The sequence below is a fragment of the Dipodomys spectabilis genome, unplaced genomic scaffold (assembly GCF_019054845.1).
Source record: "Dipodomys spectabilis isolate Male_0828 unplaced genomic scaffold, ASM1905484v1 ptg000096l, whole genome shotgun sequence".
Taxonomy (NCBI): Eukaryota; Metazoa; Chordata; class Mammalia; order Rodentia; family Heteromyidae; genus Dipodomys; species Dipodomys spectabilis.
In genome coordinates this window covers 30,569,676-30,590,359 of record NW_024870773.1, presented here as the reverse complement: position 1 = coordinate 30,590,359, position 20,684 = coordinate 30,569,676, and the positions used below count along the sequence as shown (strand labels likewise).

At 38.6% G+C, this 20,684-nt stretch overlaps 1 protein-coding gene across 10 annotated transcripts in view; it reads right to left on the bottom strand.

Moving 5' to 3' along the window:
- Window positions 1-20,684, bottom strand: part of Pard3 (par-3 family cell polarity regulator) — a 636,430-nt gene that overhangs the window by 196,454 nt on the left and 419,292 nt on the right. For 7 of the 10 annotated variants that reach the window (XM_042685969.1, XM_042685972.1, XM_042685970.1 and 4 more), the window contains one exon: window positions 6,999-7,224. In XM_042685969.1, coding sequence (XP_042541903.1) covers window positions 6,999-7,224 — 226 coding nt within the window. Of the gene's footprint in view, window positions 1-1,677; window positions 1,800-6,998; window positions 7,225-20,684 lie in introns of those variants that run through there. The other 3 variants (XM_042685976.1, XM_042685977.1, XM_042685978.1) reach the window with 1 other exon arrangement.

The following is a 20,684-nucleotide window of genomic DNA, read 5'->3' as shown; positions in this document are numbered from 1 at the left end:
TTTAAAGAGACTATAAAGTCAGTGTCATTCCTGACATTGCACTCTATATACACGCTGAAGGTCTGTGGAAAAGAAACGCTAAAGAGCATCTGAAAAGGTCTTAGAGCGCCCGAGCCGCCACACTCTATGTTTCCTCCAGCTTTCTCTGCAGTCAGCTTCTATGCTGTGGGTGGGGAGGGGGTAGGGAGCTTCACTGAGAAGTGCTAACAATAAACGGAAGAATACTTGAAAAATAGGAGTATCAGCTACCCCAGAACTTGTATTTGCTAACTGGTCAGTCTGACACTTTCTAGCGTTAAAAAAGAAAAAAAAAATCCAGCAACCTCACTTTCAGTTCAAGTGAAAAGAAGCATACATTAAGTCCTTGGTATTTAAAATTTGGAACTTAGTCCACAGATGCCTCCTGTCATGTACACTTATAAACCAGGGCCTTTCTCTGCCCAGGGAACAAATAGGAAAACAAATGAAAGTTATGCAGACCCTCTCTTTTCCAGTTCTTTCTTATCAGTGCAAAGCCCTGCTACTGGATTTCATAGGAAGGTGCAGTTTTGTTCATACATGCTTTAACTGCATGAGTTATTAGCATAGGTTACCATTTAGTTTTACCAAGGTAAAACTAGTCCTATTAATCCACATGGCAATTAGTCCTGAGTGATCAAATCTCTGACACGGTAAAGCCAGTGTTACCCAGCCTTCTTAGTGCACAAGTGAGGGCTTCCAGGTTGGGGTAGTGAGGAGCTGGGTGAGTTGGATGAGTTGGGTAGGGGTGGAAGGTGTTAGGTGAGTTGGGTGGGGAGGGAGGGGCTGGGTGGGGAGGGAGGGGTTGGGTGGGGAGGGAGGGGTTGGGTGAGTGGTGTAAGTAGAGTAGGGAGTGGGATGGCTGGGCTGGAAACATCTACCAAGTCTGAACAGAGTTAAATTCTTCTTAAGGGTATTCACTCAATTCCAGAAGACCTTTTATTAAGTGGTTTCCATCTTCTACATTTAGGATGCAATTCTAACAGTCTCAGGAAAGAGAACCAAGAAAGGGTGTTTTTCTGCAGTCCCAAGGGCCTGCATAAGGGAGAGACTGTGAGCAAAGGCTTCCTGCAAGGCAGATGGCTTCCTTCTACAGGAAGGGTGGTCTGAGCTCCAGGCACTCAGATCTGGGTCTGACATGGAAGGAACACTCCACCAGCATACTCTAGACTGCTGTTTGTCCAAGGAGCTCTCCTGTTATACACTGGGAGAATTTGCTAGTTCAGTTATCCTGGAAAATGGAAAGAGATTTTTCAAAGCCCGTATTTTCTGTCTAAACTCTATACCACATAAAGAAACAAATTCTTTATTTGCTCATCACTCTGCCTAGCTGTATCTCACTAAAGGAGTGACTTCTGTAACCCCCACCCCACCCCAAGGGACAAAGGTTGTGGTGCTTTACATAATCTTGGAGGCCCTGACTGACATCCAGCTGGTGTGAACTGATGGTTTCTGAACACATCAGCATGGAGGAATGTGGTGGCTGAGGGGTGGAGGGTGGGGGAAGTAGGAAAAAAACACACCTCTGCCTTCTGAAAGCAGTGGTTTATAAACTTCAGACTTGAAATCAAGGTCAGAAAGTTCCAAACTGATTTCTATAGAAATTACTAATCAAAACTGCTGATGTCGTAAACAAAATTCGTCAACAGCCACTAAGAATTCATTGAAAGTCAATTTATTTTTGCTTTTTAAAAAAAAAAACGACTGGCAACACGTGCTGCTCAAGACATTTTTGAATCTGCTTTGTTGTTCATCTCTTCTCAGGCTTCAGTTTGGCACGGCTAAATGAGAAACACGGTACAGACACACGGTTAGTAAGCACAGTCAGGAGCAATGGCAATATGAACGGCTTCGATTCTCCCAGAGGCCTCACATGACTCCTCCAAACTGCAGCATTTACTTTAAAGGTCTGCTCTGTCCCTTGTGCTCTGGGAACGACTATATTCTAGAAAGGAAATGCTAGCAACATACCTGGTTCCACCAATAAAGGTTTCACACTAAATTACTTATGTGCCTTACCAGAACTCAGTAAAGCAATGTGGCAGGAGCCACAAGGTTGTTTTAACTGTAATTGGAAAATTCAGTTCTAATGGTATTATTGCAATATTACTTTTGTTCTAGCTTTCCACAGTGATAAGCTCTCAGTAATCATATATGGACAATAGTAAGAAATAAAGTTCAGGAAGGCATGTTGGCACACACCTGCACTCCCAGTCTGGGCTACACAGCAGGACCCTATCACAAAACAAAATAAAACAAACCGAAAGAAAGAAATCTGAAGCATGCACAGCATGGTTCTTTCTAGAACCTTCAGTTTGGTGGCACACAGAATTTTCAACATGAACCGACACTAGTTCCACTTTCCTACAAAAAATATCTCATATTGCACTTACTCCAAGTCTGAAACAAGAAGAGCACATAAAGTTCTTAATATATGAGAAGACAGGATTTTGTGGTTTTGTTGGGAATTTCTATTTGGAGATGAAAATTGAGGCCAAAATATGTTGTTCACAAATGCTGTTGCTTTCTTTCAAAAAGTACGTGTTTTCACTAGTAAGCAACCAATTTATCTCCTTGGACGCATTGTGTTCCCTCTTTACCTCCTAGTGTTGCAGAGATATGACAACATTTTAGAGTGAAAAATTGGAATCATCAGGCATCTGAGAATGAAGCATGTGCAAAGCCTCAAAATTTTAGACCCTCCTCCTTCTGCGCTTTATAACTAGAATGGTCACATTTTAGGTCAGGTTTGTCTGTGTGGAAGTACTTCGCCCAGGCTTGGTTGATACAAAGCCATTCTATCTTCCTCTATTTTTCTTTTCTCTTTCTTTTGTTCTTTCTTTTTTTCTACCTTTCTGTCTTTCCTTTCTTTTTTTTTTTTCTTTTCTGCGTACTGAAGCTTGAAGTCAGGGCTTTGGTGTTTTCACTCGACTATTGCTCTACTATTTTGAGTCATACCTCCACTTCCACCTTTGTTCAGATTTGTCTGCCTGGCTGGCTGCAAACTGGGATACTGATATCAGCCTCCTGAGTAGCTAGGATTACAGGAGTGAGCCATTGGTGCCTGGACCAAAGCCATTTTCATTAAGGCAGGATGAGCTACATATGTGGCCAAAGAAGAATCCTTATATACTCTTATATATAAGAGTAATTAATATAAACACAGACACTTTACATATGTGATTTGATTCCTTAAACATATAAATTTGCAATTTAAATTTTCCATGAAAGTAACTTTTGCTTTTTATACACTTCATAATTCACAAGAAGAAGATGGGTACACATGACCTTCATCTTTCCTCAAGCAATAATTAAGACATTTTGTGAATACCATTCAAAAAACCCTGTGGTCTATATAACAGGCAAGAAGTTGAAATTTCTACTCAGTGTACCATCAACTTCCTCTAGTATGTTTTTGAAATATAGTGTCTTTGTGTGGCTTTCAAATGTATTTTTACAAAAAATGTCATACCTGTAGGGTTACAACTGCGTGTGTGTGTGTGTGTGTATGTGTGTGTGTATGTGCGCATGCACAAGCATGTACACATGTCTGCATGTGTGTCAGGGGAAACAGAACGGTAGGTAGAGGAGAGCTTGTGATACTCTCTTTGAAGGAAAATGTATTACTCCAATTAGACTACAGAGAAAAAGGTTTTGTGCTGCAACATTTACTGAAAAAGCTGGACTATGAGTATCTAATGCTCTTTCCTCTTAGTCTTTTCATTATCTAACCATAAAATAGAAACAAACACAATACATAAAGATGTACAGTTGCTTTGTACTTCAGGCCTATGCTGACCTGTTCTACTCGAACCTGCACTGCACTGAGAAATGTATATGCACACACAAATTTTGGTTAGGCTATTTCAAAGCAAAATGGCTCAGGAAATCACAGCCAGCCTCTTCAAAAGAACAAAGAGAAAAAAAAAACTAATTTTAAATTCTTACCATATTTCCCTTATGCTATTTGAAAAGGAAGAAAAGATATAAGAACCAACCTGAGAATTTATTAGGCTTAAATAATTAGATGCAGTAGGTATACAAGATGTCTAAGATTTTTATTCCAACAATGATTCTCAAATACTAATGATATATAATGAAAATGTGAAAAAAGGATTGAGATCCAATAGATAGTTTTTTTAAAAAACTTACTTTATGTTTAAGAGATCATATACTTCACTCATTTTTAAGCAGCAATATTTGGTAACTCCAACTCTGAAGGGCTGAGCACTAGTAGTTTTTAATCAGATAGCATACAGTCATGTCCAAAGATACAAGCATAAGATATAGTGCTTCTGCCCAAAGACACATTAACACCCTCCACCACCCAGAGAGAGATCAGGTCTGTCTCTAGGTTTTGTAGACTTTCAAGGGGTAAATACTCCCAGCATGGCCGATGTTAAGCTGCCATTGTGACAATAAACTTGGAGAAGGGAATTGCTTTGCAGAGCTATTCACTCGCTGTACTTAGAATAGTACAGCATCCTTCTTCTCAGAAGTAGGGATCATAACACAGGGGCATAATTAGAAAGTGATTAATTCTGGCTACTTGTTACCTTTGATTTTTATATAAATATTTAATTTTTAACCATGGCTGAGTTGAAGAACTGGTTTGGACCATTGGTATATGCCAATACAATCTAACTTCAACAAACCCCGTAACGTTTTCCAGACACACCAGAAAAGAGCAGGTGTCCGTAAAATTATTACCAGTCATTTTTAAATACTGGGAGAACAGGAGTTTAATTAACAACAACAACAACAAACAAATAAAAAACTAAAAGCTTCGGTTCCTACATCTGAATGCACAATTCAATTTTCAAAAGCATGCAGGCTTTTGATGTTAAAAATGTGTTGAGTGCTCTATCACAAAGGTAGCTTTCATTACAAGTTATATAGTTGAAATATATGTCATGTTTTGCAGGACCTTTAGCAGAAAGAGGATTGTAATGTGCTCCTCTTTAGGGGCTAGCTACTCAGGAGGCTGAGATCTGAAGATTGCAATTCAAAATGATCCTGGACAGGCAAGTCTATGAGTCACTTATCTCCAATTAACTACCAAAAAACCAGAAGCAAAACAAAAGTAGTAAAGCTCTAGCCTTGAGCACAAAAGCTCAAGGATAGTGCCCAGGCTCTGAGTTCAAGTCCAAGGACTGGCACAAAAGTGTATACATATACATACATGCATAGACAAACATACACATATAGGTGTACATACATATTTAAATATACATGTGTGTATAGCACACCCCAACCAGAAAACTCTAATACTGGAGTTACAATTTGCAAAGATAATTTGAAATTAATAGAATTCCAAACTACTCTAAGTTTATGTTATTCCATATCAAGAACAAAACCCTGTATCTATCAGAGAAATATTGTCTGGTGAGTGAAAATAAATAGGCTATTCATTTTCATGTCAAGAGGTTTCCTTTTACTCTCTTATTTAAAGAGGAGAGTAGTACAAATTCCTTAAATCCCAAATGATGGGCAGCAGCTTTATTTTTGTGCCTTGTGTGGATACCAGTTTATGAGCTGTCATATTGCATATATGGAATGAAAAGACCCTTGGTTAACACAGGAGCTGAAAAAATCAATTGAGCAATTTTGTCCTGTAAATATTTTTTGGACATGAAATATAATGAAGAAAGTTGATCTGACTGAAATGTATTCGTAAGTAGTATATAAACAAGAGAAACTCAAATGAAAAACTGGGACAATTCTAAAGTTCTAAAGCTGGGGGAGACAGCAGTACAATTCCATTTCAACTAAGCATGGTATTATATTACTAATTGGCTAGCTATGCTAGTGGAAGTCTCTAGTTTCCTTCTTGCTTGCCCTTGACTCAACTAGATATCTATGTAACATATCTGCTGTGTTGTGTAGCCTGTAGGCTGGCTGTGATTCCTCAACTTTCCAGGCCTGACATATCTATAATGTCCTGAGTTATTGAGGTCAACCTAAGGATCATAAACCAAGAGATTCTATTAAAATAAAAACTCTTGTTCACATTTTGTAATTAAAAACAAGTTAAAAGGGAAGGATTCATATTGCAAGATAACTACTTTTGGAAAAGTCAAGGGGCTGAGCTGTATGTTTTTAATTTTAAACCATCATCTTGATATGTTTAGGGTTTTAATTTATAGAACAATTAAGCAATTGTTATATTTAACATTAAATGCTTGAATATTATAAATCACTTTAGACGAACATTTATGGGGGAGTTTCAATGCAACTTCTGAACAACTTGTCACTTTTATTGTATAGCAGTGATTTGTAAAAAATGATAATGCTAAGTAATCCTAGAGTATAATTTAGGGACACAAAAACAACTGTCAAGGAACAGCCAGAGACTGTGTTTAATGAAATCTTTACAGACTGAAGTAATAAGTATTAAATTAATCAACACAGCTTAATTGAAGCTCTATCTGTAACATTTTTTATTAGACTTGTTATTAATGAACCTTTAAATGCTACCACTAACTTGAGTTCTGTGTTAAATTTAAATAATGAGCCATTGTTCCCACACACAAAAAAGAACAAACACAGCTTGCATAGCCCTTTGTCTCCTGGGTTTTTACACTCAGGCAGAAGAAGACACACAGGCCCTCCTTCATCTCTTTGCTATTTACATGCTTGGCAAGGTATCCTCTTCAAGACTGCTGAAATGATCTGAGATAACTAAAGTGAAATCCTGAAGAAAGTAAACATGCAATAGCTAAGAGAATTTTGGTTGCTCCCAAAGACAGACAATGATGTCAAATGCATTTTACTGCTTTTATTAACCTCACCATCACTTACGGTCATGTGGCACAAAGCAGCATTTCAGTACGTACCACACACATTGAGGGTATATACTTCATCTAGGTCCGTGGAAATATACTCTTTAATATTTACCCAATAAAGAAGTCCCCTAAAAACAGAACATATCCCACTGGGACTGGCACATGACAATGAGGTTTATGAAAGCAAGGACTTACCTGAACATGTCTCCTAAGCCTTTCAGCATTCCCTTCTTAGCTTTCATTTTATCCTTTTCTTTCTCTCTGTCTTTTTTCTTCTCTTTTCCAGTTTTGTCCTTTTTCCTATCAGCCTTGTCCCCTTTCTCTTGGTTCCCATTCATCTGTCTCTCCAGAGAAGGCTGGTCACTGGCTGTGGATACGGATTCTCGTCCTGATCTTGAACTTTCTTCTGTGTCTTCTTCCACTTGAAAGAGAAAAGAAAGATAAGGATTACCGAGAGTCACAGCAACTAAGTCAAGACACTAAAAGACACAAGGACTCTACTGTTCCACACTTTCTACAGCAGAAGGGCCCTGCCGTGGGCATGGACAGCAGTGCTATTTAATAATGAGGAAGACAAGAAGGGGCTGTGTAGTAAGTGTGTGGTGACTCCTACCCACAGAGGTTAGACCACAGGGAGTGGGCTTTGTAAACGGTAAGTAAAAGGTGCTGTCACTGGGTCCCCCAACTATGTATCTGTGCCCTTTGATCTGAACTATTTTCAGCTGTAGCCTCTTTGCAGTCACCTTGTTTGCAGAACAGATAAAAATGCATTGATAAACACCTTATGTGAAAGGCAAACCTCCCCCTGACACTGGAAATTCCTTCTTCTTAACATCTTAAACTCAGCCCCCAACTCAGGAAACCATCTTGTTCCTGCTCTCTTCCAGGAACAAAGTGATAACTTCTCTGAAACTCCTCCAAAGACTGAGATAATGACCCCAGAGGCCACACACCTGTAACTGGTACTGTTGTAACTGCCCTTTCTCATTCCCTGCCCTTAATTCTCCCTATTTAACCTGAAGCCAATGTCTACACCTCTGAAGACGGCCGATGTATACTAAGTGCTGTCTTCCTATGGCTGCCATGCCATACATCTCTTTTCTCTGTTTTTTAACCGTGCCTTTTTATGTGGCATATGGGGGCAAGTGGATGGACCTAACTTTGAGCCTGGAGTCTAAAAACCTGGTTTAAGCACCAAGGACAAGAGGGAGTGGATGCAATATTGACATTAAGTCCCTTTCCAGCAAGTGTGTGCTGCAGGAGAAGTGGTGATACTTCCTCATGCAGCACGTACCCTTCAGGACCATGAGCTTTGTGTGTGCAAAATGAAAAGAAAGGGAACACACAGCCCTCTCCACACAGGTTTTCTTCTTGGTTAAGGATAGTGAAGATATAGTCTGATTCCTCAATATGCTAAACTATACCCCTCACCAAAATCAGCATGAGGACTTCTCTCTCCAGGTATTTTGGTATGTCAAGGTATGATCTGTGCACACACAAGTGGATTACTGCAAAAGATCCTCCTGGCTACTAGAACATGATTTTATAGGATTACTGCATTAGGCCCACATCTAAAGTAATGCCACTATTATACACGCTGTATTCTACTGCTCCACATTTTATATACCCAGGTCACAATGGCAGCTGAACAGAGGCAGATGGAGTCATGAAAACCAGTAAATCAATACTACAATCCTTCCATCTTTACAGATAAAGACTAGTGATAAGAATGTTCCATTCGTTAACACTTCAAGCATGTAGTCCAAGGGTACTTCCAATGCTCCAAATGGTGGTTTTCACTGAAAGACTCACAAGCAACTATATAAAGCTTCTACTTACTGAAAGAATTTTAGGAATTTCTCTATTAAGAAGCACAAATGTCCACATGAACCTGTTCTGAAGTTGGTCATATAAAATTGTTCTTCCAGATACAATAAAAATTATGAGAGCTTCAGACTATTCCCTACATTTCCAAAGTCATTTCTTTCCAGAGTCAACAAATTAAGTATGTGTTTCTGAGCGTTTCCGAAGTTCTAGTATATAGAACCAAATAGGATAGTCAGGCTTCAACTCAATCTTTTGCAAGAACTGACCTCCAAACCAAGTTAATTTATCTTTAAGTAAAGTCCTGTCTTGCCTGTCTACCAGCCAAGGAGCACTTGAATTACCAGTAAATTGTAGCAAGGATATGAAATCAGCAAAGACAATGCTGATCAGTATTAGGCATTTGCTATTAAAACCCTCAATATTAGAAAAGAAATTATTAAATGAGGGCACAGTGGTGATAAGTAAGACGGCTCTATGTTTTTCCGTAAAGATGCCAGGTATTTAGCAAAAAAAAAAAAAAAGTTCAGAATTCTTTTTCTTGACACATTTGATTACATACATGAGTCAATGTATATTTATTCCAGGAGGTCATGCCCTAGGTACAGCCAGAGAGTAAGAGCATTATTGTCTAAATCTGGAAGGTTCTCTGGAGGTCGTTCAGTCTACCTTCTTCCATTTGGAAGTGGTTTCCTCACAATCTGAGGCTGCTACATTCACTGTGACCTCACTGCACAGTTGTACTTCAACAAGACCTTTATTTAGTTCTTTGATCAACTCTGCTTGTGACTGCTCAATTCCACGCTTCACACAGCATGGATCTGGGTAATCTGTCATCCAGTCACCACACAGTCTGCCCAGAAGATAGTTCCAGGAGTAAGCACTGCATTTTAAAACCTTATTGTCAATCCTGTGTGGTCATTTAATGCTTGTGACTTCTAGCTCAGATCGATGAAATCACTCAGAAAGATCAAATGTGTACTGTGGACTCTAGACTAGTAAAAGGAATAACTTTAGAAAGGCTGGCCTCCTCCCATATTCAGGTTATCTAATAATAACCCACCTTCCTCCTCCAAAAGATATGGGGGCTCTGAAAATGTGCTTATTTCCCTTCCTATTAATATACAAATAGTAATTGTGATAATAATAAGTCATTATAATAGCAATAAATAATAGTAATAATATTAATAAGTGGGTTAGAGTAAGCCCGTACTTTCAGATGGACATAGGGAGAATGCAAAGCTATACAAATAATTCTGAATTAAAGCAGTCATTTCATGTGCTCTACACAGAGCAGGGAAAGAATAACCTGGCCAGCTGGCCCAGAGGCTTGTTAATTATGTGTAGTTGTTTGTTTGTTTTTTTTTAAATGAGAGCTCCATGAAAGAATGCAAATATAGCTTAAGCAAACATGGCTTTATCCTAACTGCTTGGAGATCATGATACCAACCCTTTTGGGCATGACCTCAAATTCAAGGTAATATTTTCAGAAGTTCCAAAAACATAGGTCTACTTGTATACTCAAATAAGCTGTACAGAGGCTAGTGAATGTTCTACAGTTTCTTCATGGAATCAGTTTTTTATTTACATTTGAATAGCTCTCTATTATTGCACTTCTCCTATAACATCTTATCCATTACATAAGTTCCTCTAAAAAGGACTATCAGGAAAATTATAGCTGCAAAGGAATGCCTACTGAAATGAAAGACAACTGGTATACCTGGCCAACAAGTTCTAAATGTGTTTTTATCTAGTTTCTGCATACCACCATCCACCTGTCTTTAGAACATACCTGCCCCTCTGCTCTATTCAGGTCTGATAAGCCTAACCACAACCCAACAATAGTAATACCAGGACTGCACTACCCACTGTGCTTGGTTTACCTTGAATCAGTTCCTCGAATAATTTTATCCTCTTATTGTTAGTGCTTTATGTATCATCTGATGGGTTTTATGACCCTTTACAATGTCTGCAACTATAAACAAAAACAGGAGCTCAATAAATGTAAATGACTTAGTCATCCACAGCAACCATTATCATAAATCATGAATGGAAATATCAGTAGCAATTCTGTGAGTTTTCTGCCTAATAGTTTTGGCAGAAGTTCAAGGGGCATATGTCTGCTCTTGGCTCAGTAACAGAATAAATGCATTGCCTTCACAACTCACTATATGCTGAAGTTGTGTTGTTTGCCAATTCTTTTCAAATTCACAATAATTTTCTGGTGTATGTAATGCAACTTATTTTCTAAATTGGATGAAACGAGAAAGTATTAAATCATTTAGTAACTTTGGGCTTTGTAACCTCATTTTATAAAATGAAAACTCCTACCTCACTTTACTGCCCCAAGCAAGTGGATGTTTAAAATGATACTTGCACATCTGAGAATTCTTTATGCTTGTTCTGAACATTCTAATTTAGATACTACATCATCAAAGGAACTCTATTGGGGGTATACTGATCTAACTAGTCCCACTGAATGCCAACTAATTAAAAATATTTAGCAATATGGAGCTTCATATGTACAAACATAAGATGTTCCTTTAAAGTATCACACTATATATGCTTCGAACTTAGAAATTATTGGAGAGCTAACAATAAGAATTTCTCACTATATCATGTCCCTGTGCAAAAATTAAGTGGTTTATAAAAGCTCAAAGAAATTGGTTGCATATGCTTAATATTTGAAATTATATAAACTCAAAGTCACTGATACATTAGTTTGGCTGTAAGTTTTAAAGCCAATCATTGTACTTGTAGTACTGCTCTATAAAAAAAATGGCTGTGAAATATTCTTATTCCCTTAATCTAAGAAAATACAAAATACTCATGTGAAGAATATTTAACTAAGAAAAGTAAATAGTGATACATCAGTAAATGACTTGATGTACTGTGTTCATATAGTAAATTATAATGCAAAAACTAATCGTATGCTTACATTTAGATAATTTACTATCTAAATGCCACATAAATTTTGATGTTTTCTACTTTAGTTCTGCTCTTTACATATTATTTGCTTTCCTTTTTCAGAGAGCCTGAACAAAGGAAGATGATTATCTCCTCCTAAACAAATAGAAATACCTATTTCTAAAATTTCTGCCCGTTTTAACCTGCTCTGTGCATTGAACTTTCAGCTCTTCTTCCATGCGATCACCTATAAAGACAGGTACCTTCAAGATTCTTTTTGTAATGAAGGTAAAGCATGAAGCTGCTTATTTCTCTTTAGTGCAGCACAGTCATTCTGCAATTAAGACATACCTAATTACCATGTTTTCAACAGATGCAAATGTAGCTCAATTAAAATTCAAGTCTGCATTACAAATTAAGCTACTCAATTCTAAAAGGTATCATGTTAGGACTGGGTCACCAAGAAGTTTGGAGAAGATTGGGCACTTATGTGTTCATGATTATGGGGAAAGTGACATTGTATTTTATTTAAAATCCCAAGTTCTGAAGCTTGTACCATATATAAAGTGCCTATCTAGTCATGACATTTACTATTAAAAGTTGTCTCCAAAATATATGGTCATCAGTCATTTTTTTCCCTATTGAGAAGTAGTAATTGATCATTGGTTTGTAAGGATCTGTTGATTGCTTCTCCAAAATGCATTTTCTTTTCTTCTTCCAATAATACTTTGTGTTACTGGTTCTAGGTAAAAGAACATTATTAAGTTTAAACCAACTTATGGATGCAGTGTCCTGTGATGTATCAGTCCAAGGTCATTAGGCTGACTGATACTGATCTATCATACTGAATACATACTTTCTATGTCTGAAACAATGACCAATTTCCAACAAGAAAGGAAAACTTCGCTGAGCTCTAAGCTCTGGAACTACCCAAGCATGAGTTGAACTATGAAAGGTGGAGCAGAAGAGGTAGAAAGAGATTGGGTATTTGATACCACGCTTAGGCTGTGGAATAAGTAAACAAAACTTAGATCTGCCCAACTCTACAATCCAGCTACATAAAACACTGTATTTCCTATCATGTAAATTGTTCTGAGTTGGATTTTCTATTAAGTGTAGCTGAAAGCACCCAAATGGGGGACAGGATATATCACATAGAATGACTCAATCTTCAGGAGCTATTGTCTGAAAATCAGTTAAATTACCAATGGGAAATTTCACTGCACTTTACAAATCCACTTGCCACCAACTGATTTCTATTACTGAGTGCTAGGTAAAAGAACATTGCAATAAAAATCTGATGAGAACTGGACACCCAGCAACTGCAAAGTCTTCAGTAGGAAGTAAGCAATGGTAGGGACAAAAGTAGTACTTTGGCTTCTTATTTAAGTTCAATACTTTAATGCTGAGAACAGAAAAAAAAATATAGGAAATGAACAGCTAGTAACACAGATGGTGGAGAGTAACAGAATCTGCCATTCTGGACTCTGACTTTTAACATTAGAATGTGAAGCTCTTGGCAAGGCTTACACTTTGCTTTTAATGAAAATCCACAAAAAAAAAAATCTATACACGCATATAAGTCAGCCATGAAACATGAAGATCAAAGAAGCAAATATATCTACAAGATGTGGTACAGGAAAAGTAACTCATATAATAAAGAAATGAGTAAGACCATGAATGAACCATGTGACAATTTGGAGTGTTACCAGAGCGAGGTCTTCACCACTAGAGGAAGTTTTGAGTAGATGAATCACAAAACAAAAATTCTACTCTAAAAACACGTTACTTACATAAAAAATTATTTTCCTCAAGAAAAAATTTCAGTGTATGTGGATAGACAAAAGTCTAAGATTATTCCCCAAAGTCTAAGATTTACTAGCAAAACATCCTTCATTTTCACTTTGTCTAACCATTTCTTATCCATCTCCCATGTGAAGTAGGTAAAGAGTTCACAAATATCCTAATAGGATTTCACCTGTTATCAGAGCCATCCTCCTCTCCTACTGTGCCCTGCAGAACACACATATGATGATCACATCCTCAATTTTGTACATTTTTGCACAATTTCCCCTCACCCTCAGGTTAAGGGGTTTGAACTCAGGGGCCTCACACTTATTCAGCTTGCTTGCTAGCTGTTAGTGCTCTACTACTTGAGCCATGTCTCCATGTGATAATTGGAGGTGGAATCTGGCACGCTATTTTTTCCAGGCTAACTTTAAACCTAGATCCTCCAGGTCTTGGCCTACTGAGTAGCTAGGACTACACACATGAACAACTGACTCCTAGCAATCCCTTGCAAATTTGCTTTTGGTTTCCAGTGGATTTTCTATTTAAACGATGGTCTCTGGGCAAGTTATCTACTGGTAGAAAGTTCCACATGGTTTTTCCTTCCAACAATTCTCATAGAACCAATATGGTAGCACTTAAACTCCAAAACTAGAATTGCCATATAAAAGCTTATTTTAACCAAGTAGTGGGCTACACTCCTGTACACTGTGACAGCATACACAATATTTACTGCAGCAAAAATGAGATTCTAGGCCACTGTGCTCAAACTCTTTTAAGTAAAAAAACAATAGTATAAAAATGTATAGATGCGATAACAATAGAGAAAAGTTACAAATATTCTTTCTTTTTGAGAAGTCAGAATGTCTGTCTCCCAAAAGCCAAGGGAAAACTTGATGGCTCAGGAAAAAGGTTCTGAAAAAGGAAGAAAGAAGGCAGTGTGGCAGACACAGGCAAGGTAGCAGGCCTGGTCAGGAGACTGCACAGTGTGGGTAGGAATGAGCTCTACAGCTGGTAGGGGTGAGAAAGAGAGTGTGAGCAGCCACTTCCTGTGACTCCCTTCAGGCATAAGACCAGTCCGGTGGTCCTTAAGGATACTTGAGTGTTTAAATAACAAGGGCTCGAGGTGGACTAGAAAGAGGAAAGGCGTGAGATTTCAGGAGCATAATGAAATCTTGGTAATAAAAGGCGTACACACAGGGATGAGAATGCTAAGATCTAAATGTGCTAATTGGCAGTGCTAATGGGAGAGGCCATCACCAGCATATGCACTGGCCACCTCTACAGGTATTTGCTGAGCATGTCAACACAGGCTCTTCTGTGTCTCTGGCATTACTAAACACCTTCCTCACCTCACGATGAGTAATCCTGTCCCCAATATTGCTACTTGATATCCTTTTCCCATAACCCATCTGCATCATGACCACAGCAGTCCTACTGGTTCACTTGAATTTTTTTTAATGCTTTTAAAGATCAGTAGGATAAATGGCACATCATTCAAACTACCCCTCACCCTCCACCCCCCCGCCCCCTGTTTCCTGGTATTAAGAGTTTGAACCCCAGTCTTATGCTTGCTTCGCAGGTGTTTTATGCCACAACTCCAGCTTTTTTCTTTTTTTTAGTTTCTTTTCAAACAGGAGCTTTTACCTTTGCTTGGAAGTGGTTTCAACCCCAAATCCCCTTACCTATGCCTCCTATGTTGCAGTGATTACAGGCACACTCCCTCATTCTTGGTTTATTCTTTAATCCCCTCATTAATCCCCCCAACCCACCTTAGGTGACTGGTAACCCTGAACTTACCTTTGCCACCTAAGTACTTTGGGTTACAGGCCTGAGCCACTATATCTGGCTCTGTCTACATCTTAAACCTCATTCTTTCTGTGTGCTCAGCAGGACATTACACACAAACCTAAGACAGCTTATAACCCAGATAGCCCCCTCTCTAACCTGTCAGAAGGCTCTGAAGCAACAGCAGTCAAGCAATAGTTGGTACCTGTCTGGGAACCATCCATCCCCTCCAGCTCTTTCTCCATCCCTAATTCCACCTAGGCTGGCTTTCCCTCTGTTGCCATGACAATCTGTACTGCTACAAGGACACTTAATCATGGGGTTTCTCAGAAGCTGGCTTAGCAGCCTAAGTCAGCTTCTGACAACTCAGGAACTTAGAGCCTAAGAGTCAAATGACAAGTGCCAGGACTCATGAGCACACGCCTAAATGCATTAACGGGGCCTTTCCCACTTGGAAATTTAATATTCTAGAAAAAAATCACAGAAGTACACGTGAGAAAACATGTGTTCTAATATCTAGTTTGAGGATGTAATCTTGGTCAAATAGTTAAAAACATCTCTCTCTAAACATGGATATAACCAAGGTGTCTACGACTCAAATACTTTAGATTTTTTTTTCATTGTACTCTGAGCTTACAGTTGCTCAACTAGATGGTGGCGATGAGAAGTTTCTAAAGAGGCAAAATGCTGGACAGGAAGAAATCTGAGTTATCAAATGCAATTTGTTATTGTATAGCTAATAAAACTAGAAATTGCTCTAGCAGCTTTCATATTACATGATGTAATAATGCAAAGTTTTTTTGTACTGCAAATCTAAAGTATGCATATTTTAGAGCAATATGTTTTATTTCCTAGGAAGTACTCTACATGTAAAGAAGTCAAACTACACAAAAGCGAAGTCTCAATTTTGCAAAGCTTGTTCACATTCACAATTCTGGATTTGTTCTATCTTAGAATCAGAAAGCACAGTTACTAGGAGATTTATGGTTCTTTTGTGTTTTATTTCCTCCAACAAGAAGCTGTTAGTAAATTAATAACAGGGCTTATAATTAGTGGCAACTTTTAATTATAGAAAAAAACTCAAAACCTTGGTACTCAGTATTTTTAAGTAGGGAAACAAGGCAACGTTATTGCTTGCATTTTCCTGGTAGCAACAGTCACTGATTTATGATGGGGAAGCAGAAGCTGCTTGCTGAGCCCTAGGCTGGGTGTGTAATTTGCATAGAAGAAGGAGCAGATTGTAGATGCTCTGACCTGTCAAACACAGGTAGGGCCTCAGAGATAATGGCTCCCACATACAAAGCTCCATCTTGATCCAGACAGACACACACAACATGGAGAGGCCAGATGGATTAAATGAGAGACAAAAACGCTGGCTTCTGCCATCTCTGCAGGAAGAACGTAAGTGCTACAGAAGATGACAGATACCAGATATCACACAGATCCCGCCCCAGTCTCTTGGCCCCCAGCGCTGTGCCTATGCCATGATTTCAACACTGCAGAGAGAGGCAAGCCTGTTCAGAGCCATGAAATCTACTCACTGGGGAGGTGCTCAACCCAGCTGACAAGCACAATCAACCATGCCTCTGCACGTGTTTTCCTCATAAAGAGAGAAGTGAATGCAGGAGACTGTATGAGCCGGGAAATCACCAGTCTCCCTCCCTCATTTCCTCCTTTCCCTTTCCCTTTCTCCTTCCCCTGACCTTTCCCTTTCTTTCCCCCTCCCTTCCTTCCTCCCTCCCTCTGTTCCTCTAGCTCTCCCTTTTCAACCTCAATCATCTTTACCCAGTTTACACATCACTCTATATGCTGATTGTCATGTCTGACAACAGATTTGTCTACTAGTACAATGGTCCTCTTTCCACAACAGTCCAAGAGAAGCTAAGCAACCCAGTGGCCTTTGTCACAACTGTGGGCATGAGAAGCCATTCTGCGTCTAACGACATAAAGTAACAGTCTCATGACATCAGCAGTGATTCCACTTTGATTTTTTTTTTTTTTTTTTGGCGCCAGTTCTGGGGCCTGAACTCAGGCTCAGGCTTGAGCTCTATTACTGAGTTTCTTTTGTCCCAGGCTAATGCCCTACCACTTGAGCCACAGCTCCATTTCTGTTATTTATTGTTTTACTAGTTTATTGAATATAAGCGTCTCTCATAGACTTTCCTGCCCAGGCTGGCTTTGAATTGCAATCCTCAGATCTGCCTCTTGAGGAGCTACCATTACAGGCATGAGCCATCAGTACTTGGCTTATCTTTTTGTCAGTAAGAAACACAAAAGTTTTGCTGAGATACTGAAGGTCTAGATATGCCACGTTTGACATGGTATGCAACAGGTGCAGTTAAATACTTTGCCCTGCCAAGCTGAGACTCATTGAAATCTTTCTCTGTACCCTCTTATGTTGTCACACATCCACAGTGCCTAGGAGTTTGCTCACTACCTGAAGTAGACAGACATTCACAAATCCTGTGATTTGCTAACCCCCTGTGCCCAGAAAGGCAGGACTGGAATAGACGTGAGACTGTCTTCCTCCATGGACCTCAGAGAAGGTTCCAGGAGTTAGAAGGCAGGAGGGAGATGAGTAAATAAATGGGTATAGAAGATCAGAGGATGTTAACACTAAGAGACCTCAGAAACTATCAGGACATGTATTTCAGAACCTGATAAATTTCTTCCTGAAACCAGCAAACCAATGTCTTTAAAATCTATAATTCATTTTAAAAAGAATTTATAACACTGATTCCAAAAGCAATTGCAGCGGTGGAGGACAGGAGGGGGGTGGGTGGTGCTGGGGACCTTCCCACTCCTACACCACAGGTCACAACACAGTTTCAAAGTCAGTGATTTAGGTCTCTGAGCCTTTATTTTCCCAGAGGGAAAAATTAAAGTTCCAGAGGATGAAGGAGCTTGACCCAAATCTCAACTTGGTTACAAGAAAGTGCAAGAGTATACAGGCCACTGAAACCTCATTGTGGCGCCTGCTCCATCTGTTCATCCAATTTGGACAATTGAAACCTCAAACATTTGAAATTCACAGTACTTGCTTTTCATTTGCCAAATGAAAAGTTCAGCAGAGTGCTCTGAAAGTTAGTATTAGTGGCAGGACTTTTGAGAGCTGTGGAATCCTGTGGTAGCAGGTGCACCTGCCCATGTCCAGAACTCTGCCTTTGTTGATTTACTTATTTTTCTCTTGAAGAAAGGCACACCAATAAATTTCAGTGTGCTACTTTCTCATTTTTAAAAGGAAACCATTTATTCAAGAATAAGAGCAGGTGACCATACTGGTATGAACTACAGAGGCTGACACACAGAATTAACAACTACTATAGCTTCCATGGGTATTCCCCAAAGGTCCCTGGTCTCAGGGGTGCAGTTATTTGTTTGCAGTGGGGAGCCTTTGTGAGATCAAGTGTAGCAGGAGGTCACTGGGTGACCTTGTAAGGGATTGCAGACCCCAGTATCCAGTCTTCCTCATAATGTGAGCATGTTGTCCAACACAAACTCCCCACCCCAGGCAGCTGTGTGATCTAGGACTGCAACCTCCAGAACCAGGAGCTAAATAAAACTTTATTATAACACAAAGCTGACTATCACAGAGTGTGCCTTGCATTCATATATATTCCATCTTTTGTTGCATTTGAAATGAGTGATGTAAGAGGAAACTGAATTATAAAGGGATTAAAATAACATTTTAAACAGAATGAGAAAATATTCTAAAGCATTCTAACTGATAGACTGTTAAAAATATGTTGAAGAGTGAAAGCACTGTATTCTTACAATTAAGTTTTCTCTCTGAGCAGACAGAATTAAAATCCCTAAGCATCAAGGAGGACTGGTCAGGATGGCAAAAACCATTAGTGCAATGGAAGAAATCTCAGCATGGCCAAAACATCATATGACTCAGAATCTTGGAGAAAAGGCTTGGCAGCTAAAATCGGAAATATGTTCTTCATCTGGCAATAATAGGCTGCATATATTTGAAATCATTGGCTGATTATAGCGAAGAAACTGTCCAGATTTAGACAGGAAATTCGATGGGGTGGGGGTGCAGTGTACCAATCCTCTTCCAAGTTTCCTTTCACATATTACATTATGGAAGAAATGTTCATCTTCCCTAACTCATTATATGTTATAGGCACAATTACATAATATTGCTTTAGAATTCCTTGGAACCTGTTCTTTATTTAAAACTTTTCTTCTCCACCACAATATTCCTTAGGAAAATGGTCTACCCAATGAGAAAAGGCAAGTCATTTTCAATTCAAATAAATTATCTCTAGTCTCTGCTCTAACTTCAGTCTGTAGGGCTTTGAACTTTTCTCACAGGAAGCAGGTAGATGGGTAGAGAGCTGTGTGTGTCATTGAAAAGCTAAAAATTTTATATGCAGGCATGTTTCTTATATATTGAGCTATATTCCTGCATATATCCCTGACATGGCAGGGCAGAAGGTAGGTCTATTTTTAGTTTTTGGAGACCCATCTGTACTGATTCCCACCAAACATGATTGGACAAAGGCAGAAGGCAGAAGGAGGAGTGAAAAGAGAAAGGGGTGGTGGTGATAAAGTTGTTGAATGTACCTAGAATACATAAACGGAACAATGACCCTCCCTCATGATATGATGTATGCTAATTCAAAATTTTTAGAAATTTAAGAGAGTAATGGTGGTATGTCTGATCAAAGTACACTGTATCCATTATGAAAATATCCTCTTATGAAAATATCCTAAGGAAGCCCATTACTTGTACAGTTATCCCACACTAATAAAAATAGGTAAAGCAAAAAACTAAAATATAAATGAGCAGTTCTGACTAATGTAAGCTCATTAGCGATTTTTGCCATTTGAATTGCTATCTTGCTCTTCTAATGAATATTATGAAGAACATTCTAAAATAAGAATATTATGAATGTATCATGAATACATGTTTTTACTATTTTTATTTTGAATGGCGTGTGTGTGTGTGTGTGTGTGTGTGTGTGTGTGTGTGTGTGTGTGTGTGTGTGTGTGTACTGTCCCTGAGCTCTTTTCTTTTTTTTTAACATTTTTTGCTCAAGGGTAGCATTCTACCACAAGAGTCACAGCTCCACTTCTGGCTTTTTTGGGTAGTTAAGTGGAGATAAGAGTCTCATAGACTTTCTTGCTTGATTTTGAAATGCAATCCTAGGATCTCAGTCTCCTAAGTAGCTAGCATTACAGGTATGAGCCACCAGCATCTGGCAAGAAGGCCATTTTTATAAAAATAAGTGTTTAAATATGAAGATAACCCCATGAAGAATAATTCACTCATATTTATAAACAGTGTATTTTCCTCAATAGACCATGGAAAAACATATAATTCATTCATAGTAACCTTTGACTTTCAGTAAGCTTAGTTAAAACTGTTTGGGTTTGGAAACACACATACATCTACAAATAGATCCTGCTAATCTGGTTCAAGAAAATTGAGTAACTCCTAATATTATATATAATGTATATATGTATTATTAGGGGTTACTAATATAATATGTAATATATCATATACAATATATATATATCATATATAATACATATAATATATAGCATGTATCATATTACATA